At 55.3% G+C, this 22,689-nt stretch overlaps 3 protein-coding genes and 2 long non-coding RNA genes across 10 annotated transcripts; 3 read left to right on the forward strand and 2 right to left on the reverse strand.

Annotated features, from left to right (window-relative positions):
• The first annotated feature begins 334 nt into the window (after positions 1-334).
• SYT5 (synaptotagmin 5) lies at positions 335-6,873 on the forward strand. 3 transcript variants are annotated; one of them, XM_006216280.4, is made up of 9 exons: positions 335-535; positions 1,627-1,729; positions 2,278-2,450; positions 4,055-4,174; positions 4,265-4,432; positions 4,771-4,938; positions 5,237-5,354; positions 5,621-5,754; positions 6,318-6,873. In XM_006216280.4, exons 2-9 carry the CDS (start codon positions 1,651-1,653, stop codon positions 6,516-6,518), a joined length of 1,161 nt encoding a protein of 386 aa, XP_006216342.1. In that variant the 5' UTR covers positions 335-535; positions 1,627-1,650; the 3' UTR covers positions 6,519-6,873. The 3 variants fall into 3 exon arrangements, with proteins under 3 accessions (XP_006216342.1, XP_015105113.1, XP_072822642.1); XM_015249627.3 differs by having other exon boundaries at positions 390-535; positions 1,606-1,729; XM_072966541.1 differs by having other exon boundaries at positions 525-594.
• Positions 2,095-4,919, reverse strand: LOC140698030 (uncharacterized). The gene is made up of 3 exons (XR_012075391.1): positions 4,766-4,919; positions 4,149-4,348; positions 2,095-2,426 (listed from the first exon to the last, which is right to left on the reverse strand). It is a non-coding gene; the product is annotated as an uncharacterized lncRNA (long non-coding RNA).
• Positions 6,874-10,238: 3,365 nt separating the features above from the next.
• On the forward strand, positions 10,239-17,163 carry DNAAF3 (dynein axonemal assembly factor 3). 4 transcript variants are annotated; one of them, XR_012075388.1, is made up of 15 exons: positions 10,239-10,324; positions 10,436-10,524; positions 10,802-10,944; positions 11,273-11,366; positions 12,620-12,777; positions 13,079-13,261; positions 13,410-13,535; positions 13,640-13,762; positions 14,038-14,167; positions 14,756-14,870; positions 15,040-15,114; positions 15,203-15,797; positions 16,445-16,631; positions 16,907-16,919; positions 17,071-17,163. XR_012075388.1 is itself a non-coding variant. In XM_015249626.3 (12 exons), exons 2-12 carry the CDS (start codon positions 10,440-10,442, stop codon positions 15,567-15,569), a joined length of 1,599 nt encoding a protein of 532 aa, XP_015105112.2. In that variant the 5' UTR covers positions 10,239-10,324; positions 10,436-10,439; the 3' UTR covers positions 15,570-15,869. The 4 variants fall into 4 exon arrangements, 3 of the variants coding, with proteins under 3 accessions (XP_015105112.2, XP_072822640.1, XP_072822641.1); XM_015249626.3 differs by lacking the exons at positions 16,445-16,631; positions 16,907-16,919; positions 17,071-17,163 and having other exon boundaries at positions 15,203-15,869; XM_072966539.1 differs by lacking the exons at positions 16,445-16,631; positions 16,907-16,919; positions 17,071-17,163 and having other exon boundaries at positions 14,759-14,870; positions 15,203-15,869.
• Positions 16,031-17,045, reverse strand: LOC140698029 (uncharacterized). Its single transcript, XR_012075390.1, has 2 exons — positions 16,810-17,045; positions 16,031-16,708 (listed from the first exon to the last, which is right to left on the reverse strand). It is a non-coding gene; the product is annotated as an uncharacterized lncRNA (long non-coding RNA).
• Positions 16,512-19,914, forward strand: TNNI3 (troponin I3, cardiac type). The gene is made up of 8 exons (XM_015249603.3): positions 16,512-16,599; positions 16,907-16,919; positions 17,071-17,163; positions 17,615-17,656; positions 17,884-18,015; positions 18,408-18,497; positions 19,019-19,195; positions 19,760-19,914. The coding sequence occupies exons 1-8, from the start codon at positions 16,589-16,591 to the stop codon at positions 19,841-19,843; spliced, it is 642 nt and encodes a 213-aa protein (XP_015105089.1). The 5' UTR covers positions 16,512-16,588; the 3' UTR covers positions 19,844-19,914.
• Positions 19,915-22,689: the final 2,775 nt, after the last annotated feature.

Consider the following 22,689-nt stretch of genomic DNA (forward strand, 5'->3'; position numbering starts at 1 on the left):
CTTGCCTCCAGGGCCTGGCGTGAGGGGGAATTTTGAGGGTGGAGTGAAGTCTGGAGCTGATTTCCTGGAGAATTTGACGCTTAGTCTCCTGTCTAGATATCAGAATACCTGGATCTCCGTAGAGGGTCTTCTGGGTCCTAGAACCCGATATTCTGGCGCCAGGTTCCATGGGCAGTACTGAGGGGTGGGGTAGGGAGAGGGAGGCTGGATGCCAGGTGGCTGGACTAGAAGGCAGAGAATCTTCTGGACCAGGATAAATACCCGTGGGCGTCCTGGTGGTTCCAGGCTAGGGGCAGGATAAGGGGCGGGGCGGGTCTCTCCACCGAACACGCGCGCGCGCACACACACACATATACAGTCATACACACGCACACGCTCACACACACCAGCCCAGCTCCGTTGGGCCGCGCCCCCGCCCCACGGCGCTCCGCGATCAGCACCCAGGACAGCACCACCCACCTGCGTGCAGAGGCGGGGTCAGGGCGGGACCAGCGCCTCTGTGTCTCTCCGGGGGTCCTGTCTAGCCGCGGAGCAGGTAGGAGCAGCTGGAATCCCTCCCTCAGCCGCATCCTCATTCCCATACCTAGAGAGATGGTATGTGTGTGGGGTTGGGGGGAGACTGGGAGAGACCTGCTAGCAGAGGGAGTGGGAAGGCTGGAGCATGAAACAGGAGAATGGGATTCGGAGACAGGTGTGGAGACAAAGAACCAGAAGGAAGGGAGTAGGCAGGGGGAGAGCGTGATCCCGGGAGACAGGGACCAGACAACAGGCAGAGACTAGACAACCCAGACGGAGGAGCCGCGAGAAGCCGACGGAGAGACGGATAGAAATTGGAAAGACCTCCATTTAGAGTCGAGAGAGAAGTGGCGGCCGAGGCAGTCACGAGGACAGGTGTGAAGACAGAGCTCGAGGTGCACGGTAGAGACTAACAGGCTGAGAAGGATGTAGGGGCCCAGCCGAGACAGCAGGGCAGCCCCCCACCCATTCCCCGCAAGAGTGGGAGAGGGAGGGTAGCCTGAGTCTTGGCTCCCGAGGCTAAATGTGGAGGGAGGAGCCAGCTGTGGACGAATTCACTGAGGGGCAAGGCCGTCTCCTCCCCACCCTCGCTCGTCCCGGGTATTGGGTCTGGGGTCCCAGGCGGGTCAGGGAACGGAACGAGCTTGCCCCGCCCAGACCCGGCTTCTGTGCGTAAGCCCCGCCCGTTGTCCTGGCAACAGGCCGTTGCCGAGGCAACCAGCGTTGCCTTCACCCCGCCCTAGCGGAGCCAGCAGTTGCTCTGGGCAACCTGGTGCACTGGTTCCCACGCCTGCCTTCGCCCACTTCCGGTTCAAGCCCTGGGGAAGGGCCGAGAAGGGGCAGAAATTAGCGGAATTGGATTCCTGGGGGGCCTTGGAGGGAGGGGGCGTCGCTTTGGGATGGAACTAGCTCCCGGAATTCACTCCCAGCCCCCGCCCTCTGTCGCAGAAAGAAACTACAGCCCCCAGCATGCCTCGCGGCGTCTGGCCGTGTTCTGTACAACCAGCTGCCCAGGGTGCCGATGGGAGTTGGAGTTCTTTGTTGTTCAGAGGGCTCAATGGGTGCATGGGGTGGGTGTCGGGGTGATAGGGCGCTTGGGTGCCTCCGCAGAAAGAACCATAAGACCCCGCCGCCATGTTCCCGGAGCCCCCAACACCCGGGCCTCCAGCGCCGGACACGCCTCCAGACTCGAGTCGCATCAGCCACGGTCCTGGTGAGCGAGACCCTGTGGCGAAGCGGAGGGAAAGCCCGGTCAGGATTCCCAAGGGGCGGATTCGGGCGGGTGTATTCAGACTGGCGGGCAGGAAAATATGGGTGTGATCATAGTCGGAATTCTGGACTGAAATCTAAATGAAAAGGAAAAGGAACAGGTTTGCAAAAAAATCAACAACCAGACCAAGGGGTGTGGAATAGAATGGAATCTTGGATTGGTGAATTGGAAGGTCCACCTTTCCCTTTTTTACAAAATAGGGAAACTAAGGCTCAGGGAAGGGTTAAACCTACAAGCACAGGGGATGAGCAGAAAAATTAGAATGGGGGTACAAGAGGAAGGGGAACTAATAAACAAGAAAATCCAGATGGTGTCAGCCTGCCTTAGGCTTCCAATAGCTTTATAGGCGAGCTCAGTTGGAAAGGAAATACAGAAATAAAATTGGACATGGTTGGAGGGAAAACGAGGCCAGCTAACACATGTCGTCCAGACTGCATCAGCCAGCTTGCTTCTCAGGGCGTCAGTGTTTGCTGTTTCCATGCCCTCTGCAGTGCCCCCCTGGGCCCTGGCCACAATCGTGCTGGTCTCAGGCCTCCTCGTCTTCAGCTGCTGTTTCTGTCTCTACCGGAAGCGTTGTCGGAGGCGGATGGGCAAGAAGAGCCAGGCCCAAGCCCAGATCCACCTTCAGGAAGTGAAGGAGCTGGGCCGGAGTTACATAGACAAGGTGTGGCTTGGCCCAGCCCCTCAGCCCTGCCCCTTCCTGCAACCCCTGCTCCACTCAGTGGCCCAGCAGCCTCAGTCCCTGCCCCATCCCTCCTTTACCCTTATTTGCCTGTGTGTCTAGCCCTAAACTGGACCTGGGAGCCTGGAGATGGACCAGACATTCACAAGAACCTCCAGTCTGATGGGGAAGTCAGGCACTCATACAGACATTCACAATACAGGACAGTATGTGCCACATTAAAGGCAGTACAGGGCATATGGGAGCAAAGAGAAACCACCTGATATCCTAGGGGGTCTGAGGTTTCTCAGATGAGGTGACTTCTGTGTTAAGACCCAGAGGGACTCAGAGGTAACTGAGAGCAGAGAGAAGGACATTCCACCTCAAAGGAAGAGCAAGTGTGGAGGCCTGGAATCCAGGTTCTGAGGGGCATTTGGAGAACAGAGTCGTTTTTCACAATAGCTAGGTTATAGAGTACAGATACCCTGTGAGAGCTCAGTATTGCCCATGTAATGAAGGCGACTGGGAGCCGCAGAAGTTTTGAGCAAAAGAGGGACAGGGTTACATGAGTGTTAGGGTGAATCCTCTGGAACCCATGTGGAGGGCAGATCTGGGGCAAGGAGACAAGGAAGGAGGCTGAATGGCAGCCCTGAGAGGTTGAAGGAAGCATGAGCTGGAAGAGGCCATTGCAGTGGAAAATGGAAAGCTACAGGTACAAGTATCTGAGCTTTTGGCCTCTGCACACAGAGTAGAATGAGGCTTACCTGGGAGCCAGAGAGTCCTAGAACAACCAGCTCTGTGACCTTGGGAAATTCACTGACCGTCCCTGAGCCTCAAGTCTGTGGTCCATAACTAGGACTCCACCTCTTCCCTTCTCAACAAATAGCTTTTATAATGAGCACCCTTAAAGGGATGCCCTTAAGGGTCCTGGTATCCAGTCTCCCCCTGTCACCTAAGCCAGTGACTCCAAAGACCATCTGCAACTGTATCACCTCTAGTACTTGTTGAAATGCAAATTCCAGATCTTGCACCAGACTTACTGAGTCAGAACCTCTGAAGTGAAGGCATTTTACCAGACTACTCAGGGAAATTCTGATTCACATTATATTTTGAAAATTGGTGACTTACATTAAGTCTTCTGATTTTGCTGTTCTAGTTTAGAATGGCAAATATATAGTAAATATCTCATTTCTCCTCTATGTTTTTCTGTGGCAAGATCACTAATTAACATGGTAATTTGGACAGTCACCCCAATACATCCATTAATGTGTGAAATAAAATCTGCATCCATCCTGTAGACAATGAGATACTGTCAGCGCTGGTTTTTTCTAGTCTCAGCATGACAAACACATTGCATGTGCGTCAACACGTTTGTTCCCCACCCATAGCAGACATCACTAATCAAACATTGACAAACATACCACACTGTGTGTTACCATGGCTAGTACCTGCCTGTGGCAGACATCACCAATCAAACATTGACCCTATTGAGCTTGCAAGTGTTTAGTTATAGCTGGAGGGATCTGTGAGTTTCCTTTGGCTTCTGTGCCTGGAGGATACCATTTTCAGGGGAAGAGTTCACCTGCCCTTGCCCCTGGCTCCCTAAGGTGCAACCAGAAGTGGAGGAGCTGGAGCCGGCACCATCTGGGCCAGGGCAGCAGGTGGCAGAGAAGCACGAACTAGGACGACTGCAGTACTCACTGGATTATGATTTCCAGAGTGGCCAGGTGGGTGTCGAGGGGGGGGGGTTCTGGCCCCTTCTTGTGGGAGGCTCCAGAAGGGAAGCTAAGGCTAGGTCCCTCCTCATTGCTGTACAGCTGCTTGTGGGCATCCTGCAAGCTGAAGGATTGGCAGCCTTGGATCTAGGTGGCTCTTCTGACCCCTACGTGCGGGTTTACCTGCTGCCAGACAAACGGAGGCGTCATGAGACCAGGGTGCATCGGCAGACTCTGAACCCTCACTTTGGGGAGAACTTTGCTTTCAAGGTGAGCTCCTGGCCTCAGTGTTCCATGCCCGGCAGCCTGTCTCCAGTCCCTGGAACATTGGGGATCCATCCCTTCAGCTTTTACTGCTGGCAGTTACCAGCTCTGGGGACTCTCTCACAAGAACCTGTGTTGTCCATTTGGGGCTCTGCTGACCCGTGGACTGCTCCATTCGTCCTTGGACGGTCCCGTTTGGGTCCCATGGACACCCCCGCAACCGTTCCCTTGGACCCTCGCTGCCCGGACTCTTAGCCTTCCACCTGGATGTGCTTTGCCCCACTTCCTCAGCCTCTGACTTCCTACTCTCACTTTGCGCTCTCTCTGCGCTCCCCTCACCCCAGATCCCCTACGTGGAGCTGGGGGGCAGGGTACTGGTCATGGCGGTGTACGACTTCGACCGCTTCTCCCGCAACGACGTCATCGGGGAGGTACGGATCCCCATGAGCTCCGTGGACTTGGGGCGCCCAGTGCTGGCCTGGCGCGAGCTGCAGGCGGCTCCTAGGGAAGAGGTGAGCACGCGTGGCCACGCCCCCGTGGCTGGGCCAGCCCACCCGCGACCCCGGGCCAATCAGATCCCAGGCCTCCCGGATTCCCCGAGCTCCAGCCCTTTCACCTGCTGCAGATGAGTTGCTCCCAGGTCTCTCCTGGTAGATGGACGCCTCCCCCTCGAAAGGCCCCCATGGATGGTCCCACTGGGGCCTTACCTCTGGACCATACCATTCCAAGACTAGGGGGAGGGAAGAAATTTCGCAGAGGGAATGGATGAGGAGCCCGGGCTCCGGTGATGGGTCCCTCTCCACCTTCCAGCAAGAGAAACTAGGCGACATCTGCTTCTCTCTCCGCTATGTTCCCACGGCCGGGAAGCTCACCGTCATCGTTCTGGAGGCTAAAAACCTGAAGAAGATGGATGTAGGAGGGCTGTCAGGTGTGTAGGAAGCAAGAAAATGGTGGTGGTGGTGGTGGGTGGGGGAGGTTCTGGCAGTTTCTGGGCCCTGAGGGTCCCTTAGGGAAGAGGAAGGCCCAGTCTGCCATGGAGGATATAGGTTCGATTTTGGTACAGAGAGGGAGTCCTGAGGGGTGCATATGGTGTCTCTATGTTCTTCCGAAGAAGAGCCTCATGCATTCCCCTCAATCTGATTCCCCTGGACTCAGCAGAGAGCGGACTATAAGATTCCTCCTCCCTCTCCCCAGATCCATATGTCAAGGTCCACCTGCTGCAGGGCGGCAAAAAGGTGCGGAAGAAGAAAACGACCATCAAGAAGAACACTCTGAACCCCTATTACAACGAGGCCTTCAGCTTCGAGGTGCCCTGTGACCAGGTCCAGGTGAGCCCAGACCTGCCCAGAGCCCCTGCAAGAACAGCCCTTTCCCCTCAGAGTCCCAGGCCCTTAGAAAACCCGTTGTTAAGGGAAGGGAGACTCCTTCGTAACCCTAGAAGCCAGGTCTTGGGGATCTGGTTATATTGTCAATGTCAGCTTCCTCCTGAGGACCAGGATGCCCCGCCCACTCCAGTGCTCTGGTTACTGAGAAAAAGAGACCTTCCCACAACCCTAAGGCCTGGCCCCTCTGCCCATTTAACAGTCTTAAAGACTTACCCCTCTTAGGAGGCTGCCTCTTAAGGAGCCTCCTAACAACCCCAGACCAGCAGGGGCCCTGAAGGTTTATCTCTTGAAATCTGATCCCAGGAAGACCCCCGAGCATCAGTCTAACCAACTGCAGGACACGAGGCCCCTCTCACTTCCCACCCCCGCCCTGCCCGAGCTCCAGGTGAAGCCTTAGCCCAGGGCCTAGCAAGAGTCCCCCCAGAACTGTGGTTATGGGGGAGAGGGTCTCCCCGTGCCTCCTCACCCCACTCTCCGGTCTCCTCCTCCTCCCCTGCCCACCGCAGAAGGTCCAGGTGGAGCTGACTGTGCTGGACTACGACAAGCTGGGCAAGAACGAGGCCATCGGGAGGGTGGCCGTAGGAGCCGCAGCCGGTGGGGCTGGCCTGCGGCACTGGGCGGACATGCTGGCCAATCCCCGGCGGCCCATTGCCCAGTGGCACTCTCTGCGGCCCCCTGACAGAGTAAGGCCGCCACCAGCACCCTGATCCCCACCCTCAAGCTCTGACCCCAGACTCCTGGCCCAAGCCACGCCCATGCCCACCTTTAAGCCTTCTCTGAACGCTAACACCCCCACCCATTCCTGCCTTCTCCCCCTCCATTACTCCAATCATGATAACTTGCCAACTCCCCAACCACGCAGAAGCCCCAGGGGCCCCTGGGGGAGGGGGGCAGTCTTCCCTCCCCGACTCCAGGGCCCCACCCTCTGCTTTGACAATCAGTGACCCCAGCCTACTATCCCCTTGACTCCCAATGCCCTTTTCCCTGCATAGGATCACCCACTCCTGGCCCCAGTCTGATCCCTGCACCAATCCTGGGACCAAATAAATACTTAGCAACTTTGCTGGCCTGGCCCGGTGCTCCGTGTTGGGGGTGGGCAGGGGCATGGGCGGGGAACCCAAGAGTGAACCTCCAGGGGTGAGGCCACACAAGGGCAGGGATAGGGCTGCCCATCCTGGAAACACACAGGGAACCCCATCCCCACCCCCTTCATCCATCCATCCTCTCACCTACTCACTGTCCCATTCACTCCTTCATTTATTCATTCAGTCACTCCTCCAACCTTCCGTTTCCTCATCTGAAAGAATCAAGGTACTAGGAATACCTCCTGTATGTTTGCTGTGAGGAGTCAATGAGAACTCACTTACCTATTCATGACTTTATCTGCTCCCTCACCCATGATTCACATAGATTTTCCTACCCATATTTTCCCCTCCCTTCCTTCCTTTCTTCCTTGCGTCATCCATCCATTCTGTATTCCCTGAGGTCTTCTGTGTACCAGCTTCTTTTGGATGCTGGGAACCCTAATAGATGCAAATTCAGACTTTACTTCCAAGCAACTTGCTCTCATCAAAGAAACAAAGTAGCTGTGCAAGATCTGGGAATGAAATCTCCAGAGAATGAGAGAAAGATTTACACAAGGAGAGACAGTGGTTGCAACTACGCCTCGTTCTGCTTTCAACAAATTCTGTCAGTCTGTGTCTAGGAAAGATTGTTGTTTCACTGGTTTTTCCTCCATCTCATTCCAGACAGGTGGCAGACATAGGTCCATGAAATTTGGCAAGTGAGCTCTCAGAGCAGCAGGTTAAGTTTAAAATCAGCCAAAAAGTACTCCCACGTGCTAAGGAAAGGCGCAGAGTACAAACTTATCCCCCTAGGCTTCCTAGTAGCCAATGGGAAAGGGGAAATTAGATCAGTTACCTAGGTTGTGAGGCCCATGAGATTAAAAAATTTTTTTTTCTCCAAAGGAATGCAGTAATTTCTCATGTATGAGTGAGGGGACATCTTTATAAAGACAGTACTGTGTAATATTACTATTACTGCTACTGCTTCTGATAATAATCCTCCAACAACCTCATGAAGTAGACACAATCATTATTCCCAGTTGACACATGAGAAAGCTGTGCTTCAGGGAATTAACATGACCCGCTCAGGATCCTACAGGCAGGAAGTCCTTGTCTAAATCCGGGGCTGAATCTGTTCTGAGTTAGATGATGGCATTGGCATCCCTGGTTCCATGGCTTAACAAGGTAAATGAGAAGTCTACAACCATTACAAACAGTGACCAGTTTGGGGAGGAAATTAGTGTGGGCCAAGATGATGTACAAAGGGTGGTCAGGGACAGCTTCCCTGAAGAGGTAGCACTTAGGCTGTGATCTGAATGACAAGAAGGCATGAGGATTGTAAAGATGAGGGGGAAATACAATGGCATAAAAAGAAATGACGTACTGATTCATGCTATAGCATTATGACCCTTGAAAACACTTTTTTCCCTATTTTTATGTTAATTTTATTTTTAAAAGATCTGTTTATTCTTTTTTCTTAATCTTTTTTTTTTTGAGGGAGTAATTAGGTTTACTTATTTATTTATTTGTTTTTAATGGAGGTACTGGGGATTGAACCTAGGACCTTGTGCATGCTAGGCACATACTCTGTCACTGAGCTATGCCCTCCCCCACAAAAAACCCGCAGGATTTTAAGTGAAAGAAACCAGACAAAAAAGACCACATATTATATGAATTCATCTATATGAAATGTCTAGAATAGGCAAATCTATAGAGGGACAAAAGTTAACTAGTGTATTGAGGGACTAGGGAGAGGGAGAAATGGGGAGTGACTGATTAATAGGTATGAGGTCTTTTATGCAGTGATGACACATTTCTGGAACTAGAGAGTAGTGATAGTTGCACAAGGCTGTGAATGTACCTAATGTCATTAATGGTAAACTTCATGTTGTATGTATTTTATCACAATTTTTAAAACCCACAAAGATGAAGGGGAAGAAAATTCCAGACAGGAGGAACCTCAAGTTCCTTGCAAAGGCCCTGGGGCAGGAACAGGCTTGATACATTCTCAAAAGAGCCAGAAGGCAGTGTAGCTGGAGGGAGGGTGGTACCGGATTGGGGTAGGGGGTTGGGGGGTAGGGCCCGATGTAAGAGACACAGCCAAGAGCCAGATCCCATGGGACCTGGGAGGTGGAATTACGGGGCTGGGATTGATCTGTCTGCAGGGGGAAACCTCAGGAGGGTGTTAGAGGGGTGTGGCATGGTTTGGAGTACTTGTAAGATTACTCTGGCCCCCCCATGGAGAAGGCATTGCGGAGAGTGGTGGTGATGGAGGTGAAAAGCATTAAGCTTCGCTGGAGAAAGTCAGGATCTGGGGCTCTAATGGGCTGAGGCTGACTCAGGAGGAGCCACGGGTTGGCTGACTCACTCCTGGAGGGACTGCTGAAATCTTAGCCTTCATTTCCTTTCCAGTGCCCAGAACTGTCCTCAGCAGGCAGATGGAACTGCTTTCAATCTGCCACACTCCTGCCAGCTGCATGAGCCCAGTCCCATTTCACAGAGCAGGAAACAGGCACAGATGGTGTGACTGACTTGTCTAAGTTCATGCAGCTGGATGAGGAGAGGAGGCAGAGGACCAAGGCTCTGTGGATGCTGTGCCCTGGGCTGGGCACTACGGTTGATCTGGAGATGTATCTTACTTGAGTCCCTGTCCTTGTGGCATCACAGACAGGTTAAGTCATCTGGCCGTGGCCTCTCAGCCAGCAAGTGACAGAACAAGGTGTAAGCCCAGCCATGTCTGTCTGGCACCCAAAGCCACATTCTCTAGCTCCTTGGCCCGGAATATAAAGTAGTGGGAGTCACAGGGTAGACAGCAGTGGCCTTCTGCTGGGAAGGCAAGAGCAGAACTCTGAGGAAGATCCTCAGCTGGTAAAGTATAATAAAATAGGAAGTGATGAGTTTTGAGTATGATTACCTTTATTTTAATGCAATTATTTAATTGGAATTTTTAGTAATTAATTTAGTAAAAAGTTTAATTTTTAGTCATGATTGTGTGTAACAATAGGTCACAAAATTCCTAAAAATTTAACAACCAGCTAGCACTTGGCTGTATTCCCCGCCTGGTGAGAAGCCCTGTCTGGTAGAGCCAGGATGTGAGGGGTCAGTTCTGTTCTGCCTGAATTGGACTGCCCCAGGCTCCGCCCTAGTCTCTTCTGGATCCGCCCCTTCTGTCCCAGCGCCGTCGTCATGACAGCCGCGTCCACACGCCCTCCTCTTTCACAAACCTGGTACGTTCCTCAGTCTTCCCATTGGCCAAAAGTTCGTAGCTTGCAGGTCTCTCTCGCTCTCATTGGTCAGTTGATAGCGGCGTTGCCAACCTGCACACTCCCATTGGCCTATTGATCGGAAAGGGCGGGGACTACGGGCAGCCGTTATATAGGGGCGTGGGGCCCCAGCGCAGCTCAGAGCAAGGAGGGAGGGGGCGTCTCGGGTTATCTGGAAGGATAAAGGTGAGGGGGTGTCACACGGAAGAAAGGGGCGAGAAGTCAGCAGAGGTGAGAGGGGAATGGGTGGGCGATGCAGACGTGATGTTTGGGGATTCCAGGATGTCTGTCCTGCAGGGCGATGACCACACCGGCAGGCTCGGGCTCGGGCTTCGGCACTGTGTCCTGGTGGGGCCTGTCCCCGGCGGTGGACCTGCAGGCTGAGAGTGAGTCCCCCACGCAGGATCACAAATCATCCTTCGGAGCCTGGCAGATGGCGCGCTAATGTTCTCTGAGGCTCCAAGGGCGGGGGGTGCCCCCCAGTGCAGTCTAGATGCCTCTCTGCGGGCTACGAGGTCCCGCAGAGAATGCTTAGAGGCACAGCTCCCTTTGAAACCTAGGCCAGAGGTGCAAGTCCTGCTGGGAGTTATAGTCCATCGTGTTGGGGCTGTCTTCAGGGCCGCTCTCCAGGCCACCACCCTCAGCCCGCTGTCGTCTCCTTAGGTGCTCCTGTGGACCCAGACTTGCAGGCTGATACAGAGCACGGGACACCCGACCTAAATGTGCTGCTATTGGGCTCCACGGATGGGCGGCACCTGCTGCAGACCCTGGCCCGGGCTGCTCTCTGGCCCCAAAGGAGGTTCCAAGTGAGCTGGGATTATGGGGTAGTGGAAGGAGGATGAAGATGAGAGCCTAGAGGGAGGAAGGAGCTGGAGGCCCAGACTCCTAGGTCTAGGAAAGGAAGGGCCTGGGGTTGGCTACTCCAGGGTTCAAATGGGAGGAAGAGCCTAAGGATTGGGTCTCCTGCGTAGTGATGGGGAGGAGGGTTCTGAGTTCCTCACTCCTGTGTTTGAAGGATAGAATAAAGGTCTCCTGGGTCCTGTGGAAGGAGGGGGCCAAGGTCTCCGATTCCTGGGTCTCATAAGAGCCAGGGACACAGATCTCAGAATTACTTTTCCCTGTCCATCTTTCCAGTTTTATGTGCTGGAGAATAATCTGGAGGCTGTAGCCCGACACATGCTGATCTTCAGTCTAGCCCTGGAGGATCCTGAGAAGATGGGGCTGCAAGGTCAGTTGCAAAGACTCAGGCAATCTGGCCCCCAGCCCCTCCTAGCTCCCTGCAGGAATTCAAACATTTTAATGGTGCAATTAAGCGTTTTGGACATTGTTCCTCGTTTCATCACTTGCTCACTCGTTTGGTAGCCTTAGAGCCTCAGCTTTTCCCACCTGTGAAGTGGGGCTAAAAATAACACTTCCTAGAATCAATTAGAGAGTTCCAGTAGAAAATCCACATCAGACTCTCAGAACTGTGCATGACACCGTATAAGCATTCAAAACCTCCTTCCAAGGGAGAAACCCAAAAGAGATCAAGGGACTTCCTGAGAGGTAGTGAGTCCCCTAGATGTTGGGGGAGTTTGACTGAGCTGAACTCTGTCCTACCCAAAGCCTCCCGCAGGCCTGAGTCTCCCCTAATTAGAGGTGTGAACCCCCAGGAGTCTGCCTGGAGGAGGCAGCCTTGGAAGTGAAACTATAAGGAGGAGAGGGGAGGAGGATTTGGGTAGGAAATTATTTCCCAGTGACAAAAATTTTGGTTTGGTGCCTAGAGCAACGTCTAAATTCAGGCTGTGTTCAAATTCTGATTCTGCTTGCTGTGTGACCTTGGGCTAATATCCATCCCTTTCTGGGCTTCCATTTCTACGTTTATAAAATGGAGATCCTCAAAATTCTTCTTCTGTAGAGTTCTTGTGATGATTCAACGAAAAAACTGCATAGCTCCTGGCTTATAATATAAACTCAATACATTTTAGTGATTATTTTTATCATGATTATAGTTGGTAGATGTCATTAATAGTCCAGGGCATTCAGAAGACATCGCATAGATTTCATAATGCACCTTGTAAATGCTCTTAAACAAGGAGGACTAATCTAATCTATAATCTAACTAAAGGTATACAGTTCTCTCTTATAAGGTACTTAAACAGTAAAATGAAACAATTTAACATTTTAACACATATACATCTTCATCTCCACCGATATTTATATATAAGCTTTTCTTTTTAAGGCAAAAGAAATTAAACACGAAATTCAGGATTGGGGTTGCCTCTGGGGTGGGAAGGAATAGGCAAAGAGACCTAGGTGAGGTATAAATAATTCTTTGTGTTCTAGCTGTTGAGATGGGTGGGGAGTTTGCCTGGGTTCGTTGTGCTTGTTACATGACTATGAAATTATAAGATCATTATAAAGTGGGTATGCGCCATTCACGTGGGTCTCATTTCTGGCTCACTCCTCTACTCCCCCCACTAACTTTCCCCCTCCCTGCAGAGAAAAGTGAGACCTTCCTGGAGATGTGGGGGAACGCACTGCTGCGCCCCCCAGTGGCCGCCTTCGTTCGCGCCCAGGCGGATCGCCTGGCTCACCTGGTCCCGGAGCCCGACCGCCTGGCGGAGCAGTTGCCCTGGCTCAACCTGGGCGCCCTAAAGGTGCCGCCTCCCGTCCTCCGACCATTGCCACCTGGGATCCGGGTGGCGGCGGGAAGAAGAGAGTTTACGTTGATGGAGCGGGCTGCGGGCTCGGGAGTCCGAACCCTGGCTCCCGGGCTCCCACTGTGGGATATGGCCCAGGGGGTGGCTGCCCTCTCTTGAGCCTCAGTTTCTTCATCTGATAAAAAAGAGAATCGTTCCCACGCCCTGGGCTCCGGGAAGGGAGGGTCAAGCAGGAGAAGCCGCTCTCCCTGCAGCCGCCTCTCCCTTGCTCTCTCTCCGCGCGTTCCTGACCGCGCAGTTCCGCGAGCGCGACGCGCTGGAGGCGGTGTTCCGCTTCTGGGCCGGCGGGGAGAAGGGGCCCGAAGCCTTCCCCATGAGTCGCCTGTGGGACTCGAGGCTGCGTCACTACCTGGGCTCCCGTTACGACGCGCGGCGCGGTGTCAGCGACTGGGACCTGCACATGAAGCTGCACGATCGCGGGGTGAGGGCTGGGGGGAAGGGCCTGGGGTCCCCAGCCCTGGGTGCGAAGTGGGAGGGGCTGGGGGCCGGACTCCAGGGTCTGAGGGGAGGGCCTGGGGCTCGTATACCAAATTCACTGAGGCCTCTTTTCTTCCCTCTCCTGACCCTAGGCCCGAGTCATCCACACCCGTGAGTTTCGGCGCTGGAGGGACACAGGTGTCGCCTTTGAACTCAGAGACTCCAGTGCCTATCACGTGCCCAACCGGACCCTGGCATCCGGTCGCTTCCTGAGCCATGTGCGTGTCCACTCTCTACCCTGGATTCTCCTTCTTTTCGGGGACCTAGGAGCCGGGGTCCTCAACCTCGACCTGACCCGTCTCCTCTCTTCCTGCTTTTCCAGCGTGGGGAGCGCATTGCAGCGCGCGGGTACTGGGGGGACATCGCCACGGGGCCCTTTGTGGCCTTCGGCATCGAAGCGGACGACGACAGCCTCCTGCGGACCAGCAACGGGCAGCCAGTCAAGGTGTGCGGCATAAGGTGCTGGGGCTGAAGGCGAGTTCGCGAGGCCCCGCCCTCTGCCGTCCAGGCCCGGCCCCTCATTTTGGTGAGGTTACTGAATCCATTTAACAGGCTCCGCCCACCTCTACTTCCTAAACCCGATCATAAATCCAAGCTTGGAGGCCTGCGGGCTCTGTGGGTGGGGAAGCCAGAGGGGTGGCGTTCTCTAAGCCTTTCCCGGGCCACCCTGGCCCCACAGTCCTAGCCCCGCCTGTAGCCACATCCCTTCTTTCCCCCGAGACTGCGGGCGAGATCACACTGCACAACGTGACGGAGATGTTCCGAGAGATCACCGCCTGGCGGCGCCCGAGAGTCGCCCAGGGAGACCCCGAGCAGGTGCGAGGCGACGGGGACGGAAGCCCGGAGCCTGGTAAGCGACGGAATCAACCTTCTCTTTTGAGTTGGGAGGCGGGGCTCTGATAATGAAACTCGGGTAGAGTGGGACCCGGACCCTCGTCCCAGGCTTCAGGCTCTAAGTATTTCACACCCAAGCATGGACTGATACAGTATCGAGTGTCTGGACCAGTGACTTCCCCCTCCTGACATCCGGTCTGCTTTTCTCTCTTTGAGTTTCTCTCCCTTTCCTAAATCCTGACACCATTCTTAGCATTCCGAACTCCAAGAGTCGAATTCTAACCCTACCTGCAGAAGTCCAAGAGCCTGAGACCATTTTAATAAGACACTGGCTCCCAGCTCACATTTGAAGAGACGCCCCCCCCCCAATCTGGTCACACCTCCGTCTACCCAACCCCCATCCTGGGTGTCTGGATGTCCTGTGTGGCTATGGGCCGCCCACTCTCTCCTGGTCTGTAAAATGAGTCTCTCTCCGCCTGCTGGGCCAAACTTCCTAGAATTTTCAAGGATCTACCTAAAAGAAAGGATGAGAAAGGGCTTAAAGACGGACGAGGAGCGTTATCTCCAAACTCTGTGTTTGCCTAACCCTGTCCCTCTTCCACAGCAGGCCCTGCCCTGGAATCCTTCACTGTCCACTTCCTGTCCCTCGGTTCTGCCCAGACCCTCCACCACAAGAGCTGCTACAAGGGACGGTTCCAGCTTCTCTACGTGGCCTGTGGGTAAGAGGGCCTGGGAGGTTCCCAGACTTCTCTCCCCCAACGCCTTCTCCCTCGGACCCAGGAGTCCAGGCTCCCAGAGCCTCCTTTATCAGTGTCCAGGTCCCCGGCCTCCCTCTTCCCTTAGGACTTTAAAGCCTGAGCCTCAGCCCTCCCCTTTGTTTCTCCGCAGGATGGTCCATCTTCTCAGCCCTGAGCTCGGAGCCTGTGTGGCCCCTGGAGGACGCCTGATTGTGGAATTAGCCCAGTGAGTCGGCGGAGTGCCGGGCAGGGAACTTGTAGCCTGGGGTGGAAAGCCAAGCCAGGTCTCCTAATACGCTGCTTCCTGGTTTCAGATACCTGGTGGACCTGCGGCAGGAGCAGCTGCAGGGGTTCTCCACCAAGGTCGGGGAGCTAGCACAGACGGCTGGATTCGCCCCGCACCCTGGGGCCAAGCCCTCGGAAACCTTGGCGCGCTTTTACAAGGCGGGAGACTCTGGTTCAGGCTGCATGGACCTAACGGTGGAGCCTGGGACTCCACCTCCTGAAGTCCTGGTCCCTCCCCTTGGGGCAACCAACCCGCCCTCTGAGGACCTGACCCAGCCCCTCGAAGGCCGGGTCCCACCCTCGGAAACCCTCAACCTGTCCTCAGAGTCTCAGGCTTCACCCTCAGAGGCTTTGGCTCCACCTACAAGGAGTCAGTTCCACATTTCTAATCTCTAAAGTCAGATTCTAGAATTAGAACCCGCCTCTAGAATATGCAGCTTCACTTTCAACATTCTCACTCAGCCCCTGAGGTGTCGCCAGAATTTCAGGCTCTATCCTTGGGATTCTATATTTTATCCCTAGAATTCTAGATTGTTCTCCGAGTTCTACATCCCACTCCTGAGACTAAACGCAGGCTGGAGGTCCCCTAGGGCTTGGGCCTTTTGCTTGTCCCCTTGTCGCCAGGTATCCCATTCCTAACCAGGGGCTAGGGGTGTCTCCTTTCGCGGGGCTGGTCAAGTAAAGAGAGTCCTCTTCTCCTTGTGTCCGTGTGTCTTTCCTGCCTTCAGTCTGTCTCCAGGGGAGGGGCAGGAGTGGTCAAGAAAGGAGACCAGAGACCAGATTTCTGGGTTTCCAAATGGACTAGGGGTGAATTTCTCTGTGCTGCTTGCTGAGAACATAGGCATCCCACACCTAGATCCTCAAATAAATCAGAAAAATTTATCGATTGGCTAACAGGTTTGGGGCACTGAAACTGACCAAAGTTGGTGAGAAAGACAAAGTTCCAGCCCTCATGGAGATTGCAGTTTAGTGAGGGGGTGGGACCTAGACCCCGGGTCTGATGTTGAAGGGGACTGGAGGCCCAGACTCCTGGGTCTGAGGGATGAGGGGCTGGGGATCTGGACTCTTGGGTCTGAGGGAGGGGAGTTTGTGGGTCTAGACTCCTGGGTTGGTGGGAGGGGGGGCTAAATTCTCAGTCCATCAAGGTGGAGGGGTGAGCCAGCTGGAGCACAGCCCGCCCCACCCCTCACGCGCCCCGTTATCTCGGATCACGGGCAAGGGGAGGAGGGGGCAGCAGTATATTTAGTCTCTGTCCTCGCCCTTTATCTCAGTGTCCTCAGTGAAGCTTGAGCAGACCGGACAAGACGGAAGTCCCAGGGGCCTTCAAGGTCAGCCGGACAGCCCCACACTGATCTTCCAAGAAGGGCCCCTTGCCCCTTTCTCTGCGTCCCCCAACTCTTGGCCTGAGACTCAGCATGGCGGACCAGTGAGTGAAGCTTGGTAACCTGGACTCCTGAGGTCCGAGGCAGTGGCGGGTAGGGTGGCGATCTCCCGGGTTCCTGAGGGGGTGAGAGCTGCGAGGTTGGACTCCCGGCCTGAGAAGGGAGGTAGGGACAGGACTCCTGGGTGTCGGAATGAGGTAAGAGTTTGAGAATCCGACCCCTAGGAACCGAAAAGGGGGAGTGGTGGGCCGGACCTTTCAGTCAGAGGGGCTTCTGGGGTCCCTTGGGACACGGACTGGACAGGACCCGGGCCCACCATTAACCCTCATTTCCTGGTTTCCCTCCCTCCAGGAGCGGCAATGCGGTGAGAGCGGGCGTGGGCTGGACCCGCACAGCCGAGGAGGGCGCTGCCGGGAGGGCTTTGGGGCGAGAGGCCGCAGCCCTGGGAGACCGCACGGCGAGGGACTGGGTGGGGAGGTCCCTGTGGTGACGCCGCCCCCTTCTCCCAACCCCAGGCTGGGGACTCGCGCCCCGCCCCCGCCCCCGCCCCGGTCCGACGCCGCTCTTCAGCCAACTACCGCGCCTATGCCACGGAGCCGCATGCAAAGGTGGGGGCGGGGCCAGCGCGGTGGGCGGGGCAGGGGCGGGGCCTCCCGAGGTCTGGATTCAGATTCTTAGGTTATCAGCATTTTGGGGAGGAGGGGTGGAGCCAAGGCCAAGACTGGACTTTGGTCGTGGGCGGAGTCCAAGCGGATACAGCGCTTCGGGGGCGGAGTTTCGCAGAGGGCCGGGCTCTGATTGGTGAGAGCTGCCTATGGGCGAGTCTCATTGCCCAAGGGAAATATGATTGCTTAGGGATGGTGGGCGGTGCCTAGCCACAGTCAGAGGCCAGTATTGGTGGATGGGAATGAGGGGCGTGGATTCCCGTAGACCAAAGCCTGGAGGTGGAGGCGGGCCTAAATCTGGACCTGGCTTGAGGGAGCAGGTTCCGAAGACCTCCCACCATCCACCCTTGGTTTCCCCTCCCTCATCCTTCCTTACTCCATCTCATCCCCGCAGAAAAAATCTAAGATCTCCGCCTCGAGAAAACTGCAGCTGAAGGTGGGGATGGGCCTGAAGAGGGCGCCTCGATGTCCCCGGGAGGGGGTCTTGAAAGTTGTGGGTGGGGCTTTGGAAGAGTAAGTGGGCGGGCCCTTGGAAAGACTGCTATCAACCGTGAGGGGGCGGGTGTCTGGAAGACGGCCTGAGGTCAGAGAGCGGGGCCGGCGCGGGCGGCTTTCCCTGCCTTCATCCTGGCTGGGCTGGGGTTACCTGCCTCCCCTCCCCAGACCCTGATGCTGCAGATTGCGAAGCAGGAGCTGGAGCGAGAGTCAGAGGAGCGGCGCGCAGAGAAGGGGCGTGCTCTGAGCATGCGGTGCCAGCCTCTGGAGCTGGCCGGTCTGGGCTTCACCGAGCTGCAGGTACCAGCTCTAATCAGGGATTCCTGCGCAGTCCGGGATTAGAGGTTCCTAGTGTCCAGTCATGCATCCCTTGGGACTCAGGGGTACGGTTACTATGCCTCTGCTCAGGATCTTTGGGTTCAATCTCCCAGTCCTTACTCTCAGGAGTTCAGAAGTACGGCTTCAGCTGCCTACAATCCCCAAACCCAGGGGTTGGTTCCTCCAGCCCACTCCAGTCCAGATTCTCAGGAGAGTTGCTCCAGAGTTCTGCTTTGTTTGCAGTTCCCCAGACTCTGGCTTCAATCTACTCCTCCAAGACCAGATATCCAGGTCCCCATCCCGTCCTCCCTCAGACCCAGAAGTCCAGATCCCCAAGTCTTCTCCCCACCACACACACCACATTCCTCCACCAGGACTTGTGCCGACAGCTCCATGCCCGCGTGGACAAGGTTGACGAGGAGAGATACGATGTGGAGGCAAAAGTCACCAAGAACATCACAGAGGTGGGAGGCACTGGGCAATCTGGGTCCCTTCAGGGCAGAGTGAGATTCCCAGGGCTCTTGTGGCTGCTAATGATTGCAGACACCAGGACACCAGGACAACTCTATGAGCCTGGCAGGGAGGGGACAGAAGGATGAGTACAGTATGGTCAGGGAATGCTGTTCCAGGCAGAGGGAACAGCACATGCAAAAGCCAAAAGGTGAGAAAGCAGAAAATATGTTTGTGGAAATGTATGGCTAGAGCCTCAAGCGTTGGTAAGTGAGTTCAGGTGTGGACCAGGGAACTCTAAGATGCGTGTAGTTGGACTGGGATATGTCAGTAGTTTTCAGAAATGAGTCTGGGGCAGATCGGGTTCCAGTTCTAGGATGGGGAGCTTGGATTTTGTCCCAAAGGCGGAGGAGCCTGAGCTACCGGAGATCCTAGATGAGGCCTGGATAAGGATAGGAGGGAAGTGTAGGGTGGAAGAGCGGGGCAAGGGGGAAGTGGATGGAGAGGTCTCCACCTCCCTTTATGGCCAACCCAGATTGCAGATCTGAACCAGAAGATCTTTGACCTTCGAGGCAAATTTAAGCGGCCCACGCTGCGGAGGGTGCGGATCTCTGCAGATGCCATGATGCAGGCACTGCTGGGGGCCAGGGCTAAGGAGACCTTAGACCTGCGGGCCCACCTCAAGCAGGTGAAGAAGGAGGACACTGAGAAGGTGAGTGTGGCTAGGTCAAGGAAAGGGGGTGCTTAGGGAGGAGGGGGGGCAGCAATCCTAGGGCCTAGCCTGAGGGCAGACAACACTTGGAGTTGTGGGGAGAAGTATCTGGTAAGGGTCCTCAACAGGAAGTATAGGAGGGGCACAGGAAATGCAAGAGGAAGACAGGATGTGGAAGGGGAAGAGAGGAAGTGCATATTAGGGAGACAGGAAGTTCATGAGGGAGACAGGAAGTCCAAGAGGGAGACAGGAAGTGCAGGAGAGAGACAGGAAGTCCATGGAGGAGACAAGAAGTACATGAGGGAGACAAGAAGTCCAAGAGGGAAATAGAAAGTGCAGGAGAGAGACAGGAAGTCCACGGGGGAGACAGGAAGGGCAGGAGGGGGACAGGAAATGCATGGGGCAAATTGGAAGGGATTTTCTGAGGGGCAAGAATTGTTCCAGAACCAGGTTCTGGGATGGGCATCCAGAACAGAGTGGGACCAGCAGGCATGAGGGCAAGTGAAAGATATTGGAGAGCCTGTAGCCCAGGAAGACACCCTAACCTCTGACCCATTCCCACAGGAAAACCGGGAGGTGGGAGACTGGCGCAAGAACATTGACGCCCTGAGTGGGATGGAAGGCCGCAAGAAGAAGTTTGAGGGCTGAGCCGGCCTGTGCATGGCCCTGGCCCCGGCCCTGGCCCGGCCCCGGCCCTGAGGAATAAAGCTTCTCTCTGAGCAGGGAGTGGCTGTGTGTCTACCCTCTGGTGGGCTTAGGTGCGAGGGAGGCAGGAGAACTGAGGGCAGGGCTCCCCAGAGCCACACAGCACAGCCGGAGCAGAGCTGGCTCTCCAACATGGGGCGTTCTCAGCTCCTCTGCTCCACTTGGGGGTGCACAGGGGTGCCGAGACCAAGGCCCAAGTCAGACAGACACACGGAGGGACAGACAGACTGGGTCAGAGACGCGGGGAGAGAGAGCCAGCCAGAGACAGAGATTCATAGGAAGAAGTTGACAGAAAGGGAAAGGAGAGCGACAGGTACACACAGCGAAGCCCAGTGATGCCCTCGCCTTGGGAGAGGCAGAAGCGAGGACCCACAGAGGGAGGACCACAGAGACATAAAGAGACCCCCCCCACAGAAAAAACGAGCTAGAAAGGTAGAGACAGACACAGAGCTAAAGACAGACAGAAACCAGGTCACGGACCAGGAGACACAGACATCAAAAGACAGACAAACAGCAGCAGATACGCAGAGACACCCACAGAAATGCAGAGAGAGGAAGGAGGGGAGAGACATGCAGAGTGAAGAAGTCAGAGACAGAGATACAGAGAGAGGCCAAAGAGAGCCCCTAAGCCGGCCATGGAGAAATGCAGAGAAATGGAAACAGAGAGACAAAGCCAGAGCCACTGAGAAGGGTGAGGAATCCCCTAGAGTTCAAGGTCGTGGCTTGGCTGGGAAGGGGGAGGGGATACCAAAAAAGAACAGTGTCAGATGGAGGTGGGGGGTGTGAGGTCCTGCGGGCCTGACACCCCCTCCCCCTCCCCCAACACACACCTGTTTCCCTGCTTTAGCGCCTGTTGTCACCAGGGTGGAATCCTGGTGGCAGACAAAGAGATGGGGGTGGGGAGGGCTGTGCAGGGTGATGGACAGACAGAGTGCGGAGGCTGAGAAGTGGAGACAGACACACAGAGAAACAGATGGAGAGTCACAGAGACAAAGGAGAGACAGACAGAAACAGGGTATGGGAGGTGGAGGCCAGGAGAGACCCAGAGAAAGACATGAGACTGTGGAGAGAAATCGTCCCTTGTACCCCTGTCATCAAAAAGCATTCCCCAGGGACGTACTGTGTGCCGAGCCCGGGGGCTTCGGAGCAGAGTGTGCTGCCTGCTTTGTGAGCTGGGGAGCCTGAGGGTGGTCTGGCTCAGCCCAGAATTCCTGAGTAATGCTTTGGGGTGAGGGAGAGAGGACTTGGAGCAGTTAGGAGGTGCCTGGGTCCCGAACGTGGAGCCAGAGTGGGGGCAGGGCATTCTTGGAGCCGGGCTGAGTGTTTGAGGAAAGGAATTCTCTCCCCAAACCTCTCCCCGTCGTCAGAGGCGGGGCCGAGCCTCCGGCTATAAAACGGGGTGCTCCAGCCTGCCCAGCAATACTCAGCCCCGCTGCCTACACCTCTGCTGACCCAGCCTCAGGTAACCAGCCCTGCTGTCTCTTTGGGGAGGGGGCAGAGGGTGGGAGATGTGAGAGGTGTGAAGAGGTATCCAAGCAGAGGGGGCATGAAAAATGAAGGTCTGGGAATTTAAGCGGGTCAGGCTTCAGGGGAACTGGGGATGGAGGGAAATGTTTTAGGATTGGGTGGTTATAGAATTTGGGGGTGCCAAAATATAAAACCTTGGGACCTCAGAGGTCTGAGTTGGAAGGAATCTCAGAAATTGGGAGTCTCATGGCAGTCTTCGATGGCAGACAGTTTGGGTGTCAAGACTGGGATGGGGGTGGCATTTCTCAGAATCTTGGAATTTAGGAATTGAGGTCTCAGGATCTCAGGTCTTAGGACTGGAGGGACCAGAATTTGTAGTGTCATATTTTTGGGTACCATGAATCAGGCCCCTGAGTTTGGGCACCCAGATTTTGGGGTCTTGTGATCTTGAAGCTTCAGATTTGGGGTGTCAAGACCTAGGGGTCAATATTTTAGGGTGTTTGGGCCCATCATCTGGGGTAGCAGTTGGGGGTCTCAGTCTGAAGATATGAGATTTTCAGAATGGTTTTCAGAATTCATAAATTGGGGTCTGTGTGTATTGGGATTTGGGGGGACTCTCTTAACCTGGGCAACTTGGGGATCTCAGAGATTGGGGGTCTAAGTATTTAGGGGTCAGGATGAGGTCTATTGCAAAGCTGCTCTTGATGTGATCTGTCCCCTCCATGGCAGTGGGTGAAGGTGAAAGGAGGGGACAGGTGGGCAGATAAGCAGCCAAAGGGGAGGGGGATCTGGGGGTGGGAGTGGGGAGGGGTTGTGATTCATTCTCCCAGAAACCTCCCCCCTCCTCAAATGCTTCTCAGGAGATGTCCTCAGTTTCACCCTCTACGACATTCCCCTGAAATAGATCCTGGGGGTGGGGCAGCTATTGTCTTCAGGACACTGCCTTCCCAAATGCCTTCTCCTAATCCCGACTCAGATCAGGTTCCTTCGGACTTGTCATAAGACAAAGGAGGACAGCTGTGCTGCGGGGGTGGGGGCTGCAGCCTTGGAGCTTTGCCGGGACCACACCTCCCAACGCCCTATCTTCACCCGAGGTTTAGGGGTCTTTAGGAGTTGGGGGCCCCAGCCCCTCCTCCGTCAGACCCAGGGGTCCTGGCCCCCAGCCCTTCCTCCGTCAGACCCAGGGGTCCTGGCCCCAGCCCCTCCTCCCTCAGACCCAGGGGTCCAGGTCCCCAGCCCCTCCTCCCTCAGACCCAGGGGAACTGGCCCCAGCCCCTCCTCCCTCAGACCCAGGGGACCAGGCCCCCAGCCTTCTCCTCCCT

The sequence above is a fragment of the Vicugna pacos genome, chromosome 9 (assembly GCF_048564905.1).
Source record: "Vicugna pacos chromosome 9, VicPac4, whole genome shotgun sequence".
Taxonomy (NCBI): domain Eukaryota; kingdom Metazoa; phylum Chordata; class Mammalia; order Artiodactyla; family Camelidae; genus Vicugna; species Vicugna pacos.

Bases quoted from the DNA above. Each gene is read 5' to 3' on its own strand.
- TNNI3 (XM_015249603.3), top strand. The intron at 17,657-17,883 runs GTGGGGATGGGC...TCCCCTCCCCAG, and splicing joins CGAGAAAACTGCAGCTGAAG to ACCCTGATGCTGCAGATTGC. The intron at 19,196-19,759 runs GTGAGTGTGGCT...CCATTCCCACAG, and splicing joins AGAAGGAGGACACTGAGAAG to GAAAACCGGGAGGTGGGAGA.
- SYT5 (XM_006216280.4), top strand. From the start codon at position 1,651: ATGTTCCCGGAGCCCCCAACACCCGGGCCTCCAGCGCCGGACACGCCT. The intron at 4,433-4,770 runs GTGAGCTCCTGG...CCCTCACCCCAG, and splicing joins GGGAGAACTTTGCTTTCAAG to ATCCCCTACGTGGAGCTGGG. The intron at 5,755-6,317 runs GTGAGCCCAGAC...TGCCCACCGCAG, and splicing joins TGCCCTGTGACCAGGTCCAG to AAGGTCCAGGTGGAGCTGAC.
- DNAAF3 (XM_015249626.3), top strand. From the start codon at position 10,440: ATGACCACACCGGCAGGCTCGGGCTCGGGCTTCGGCACTGTGTCCTGG. The intron at 10,945-11,272 runs GTGAGCTGGGAT...CCATCTTTCCAG, and splicing joins GGCCCCAAAGGAGGTTCCAA to TTTTATGTGCTGGAGAATAA. The intron at 13,763-14,037 runs GTGTGCGGCATA...CTTTCCCCCGAG, and splicing joins GCAACGGGCAGCCAGTCAAG to ACTGCGGGCGAGATCACACT.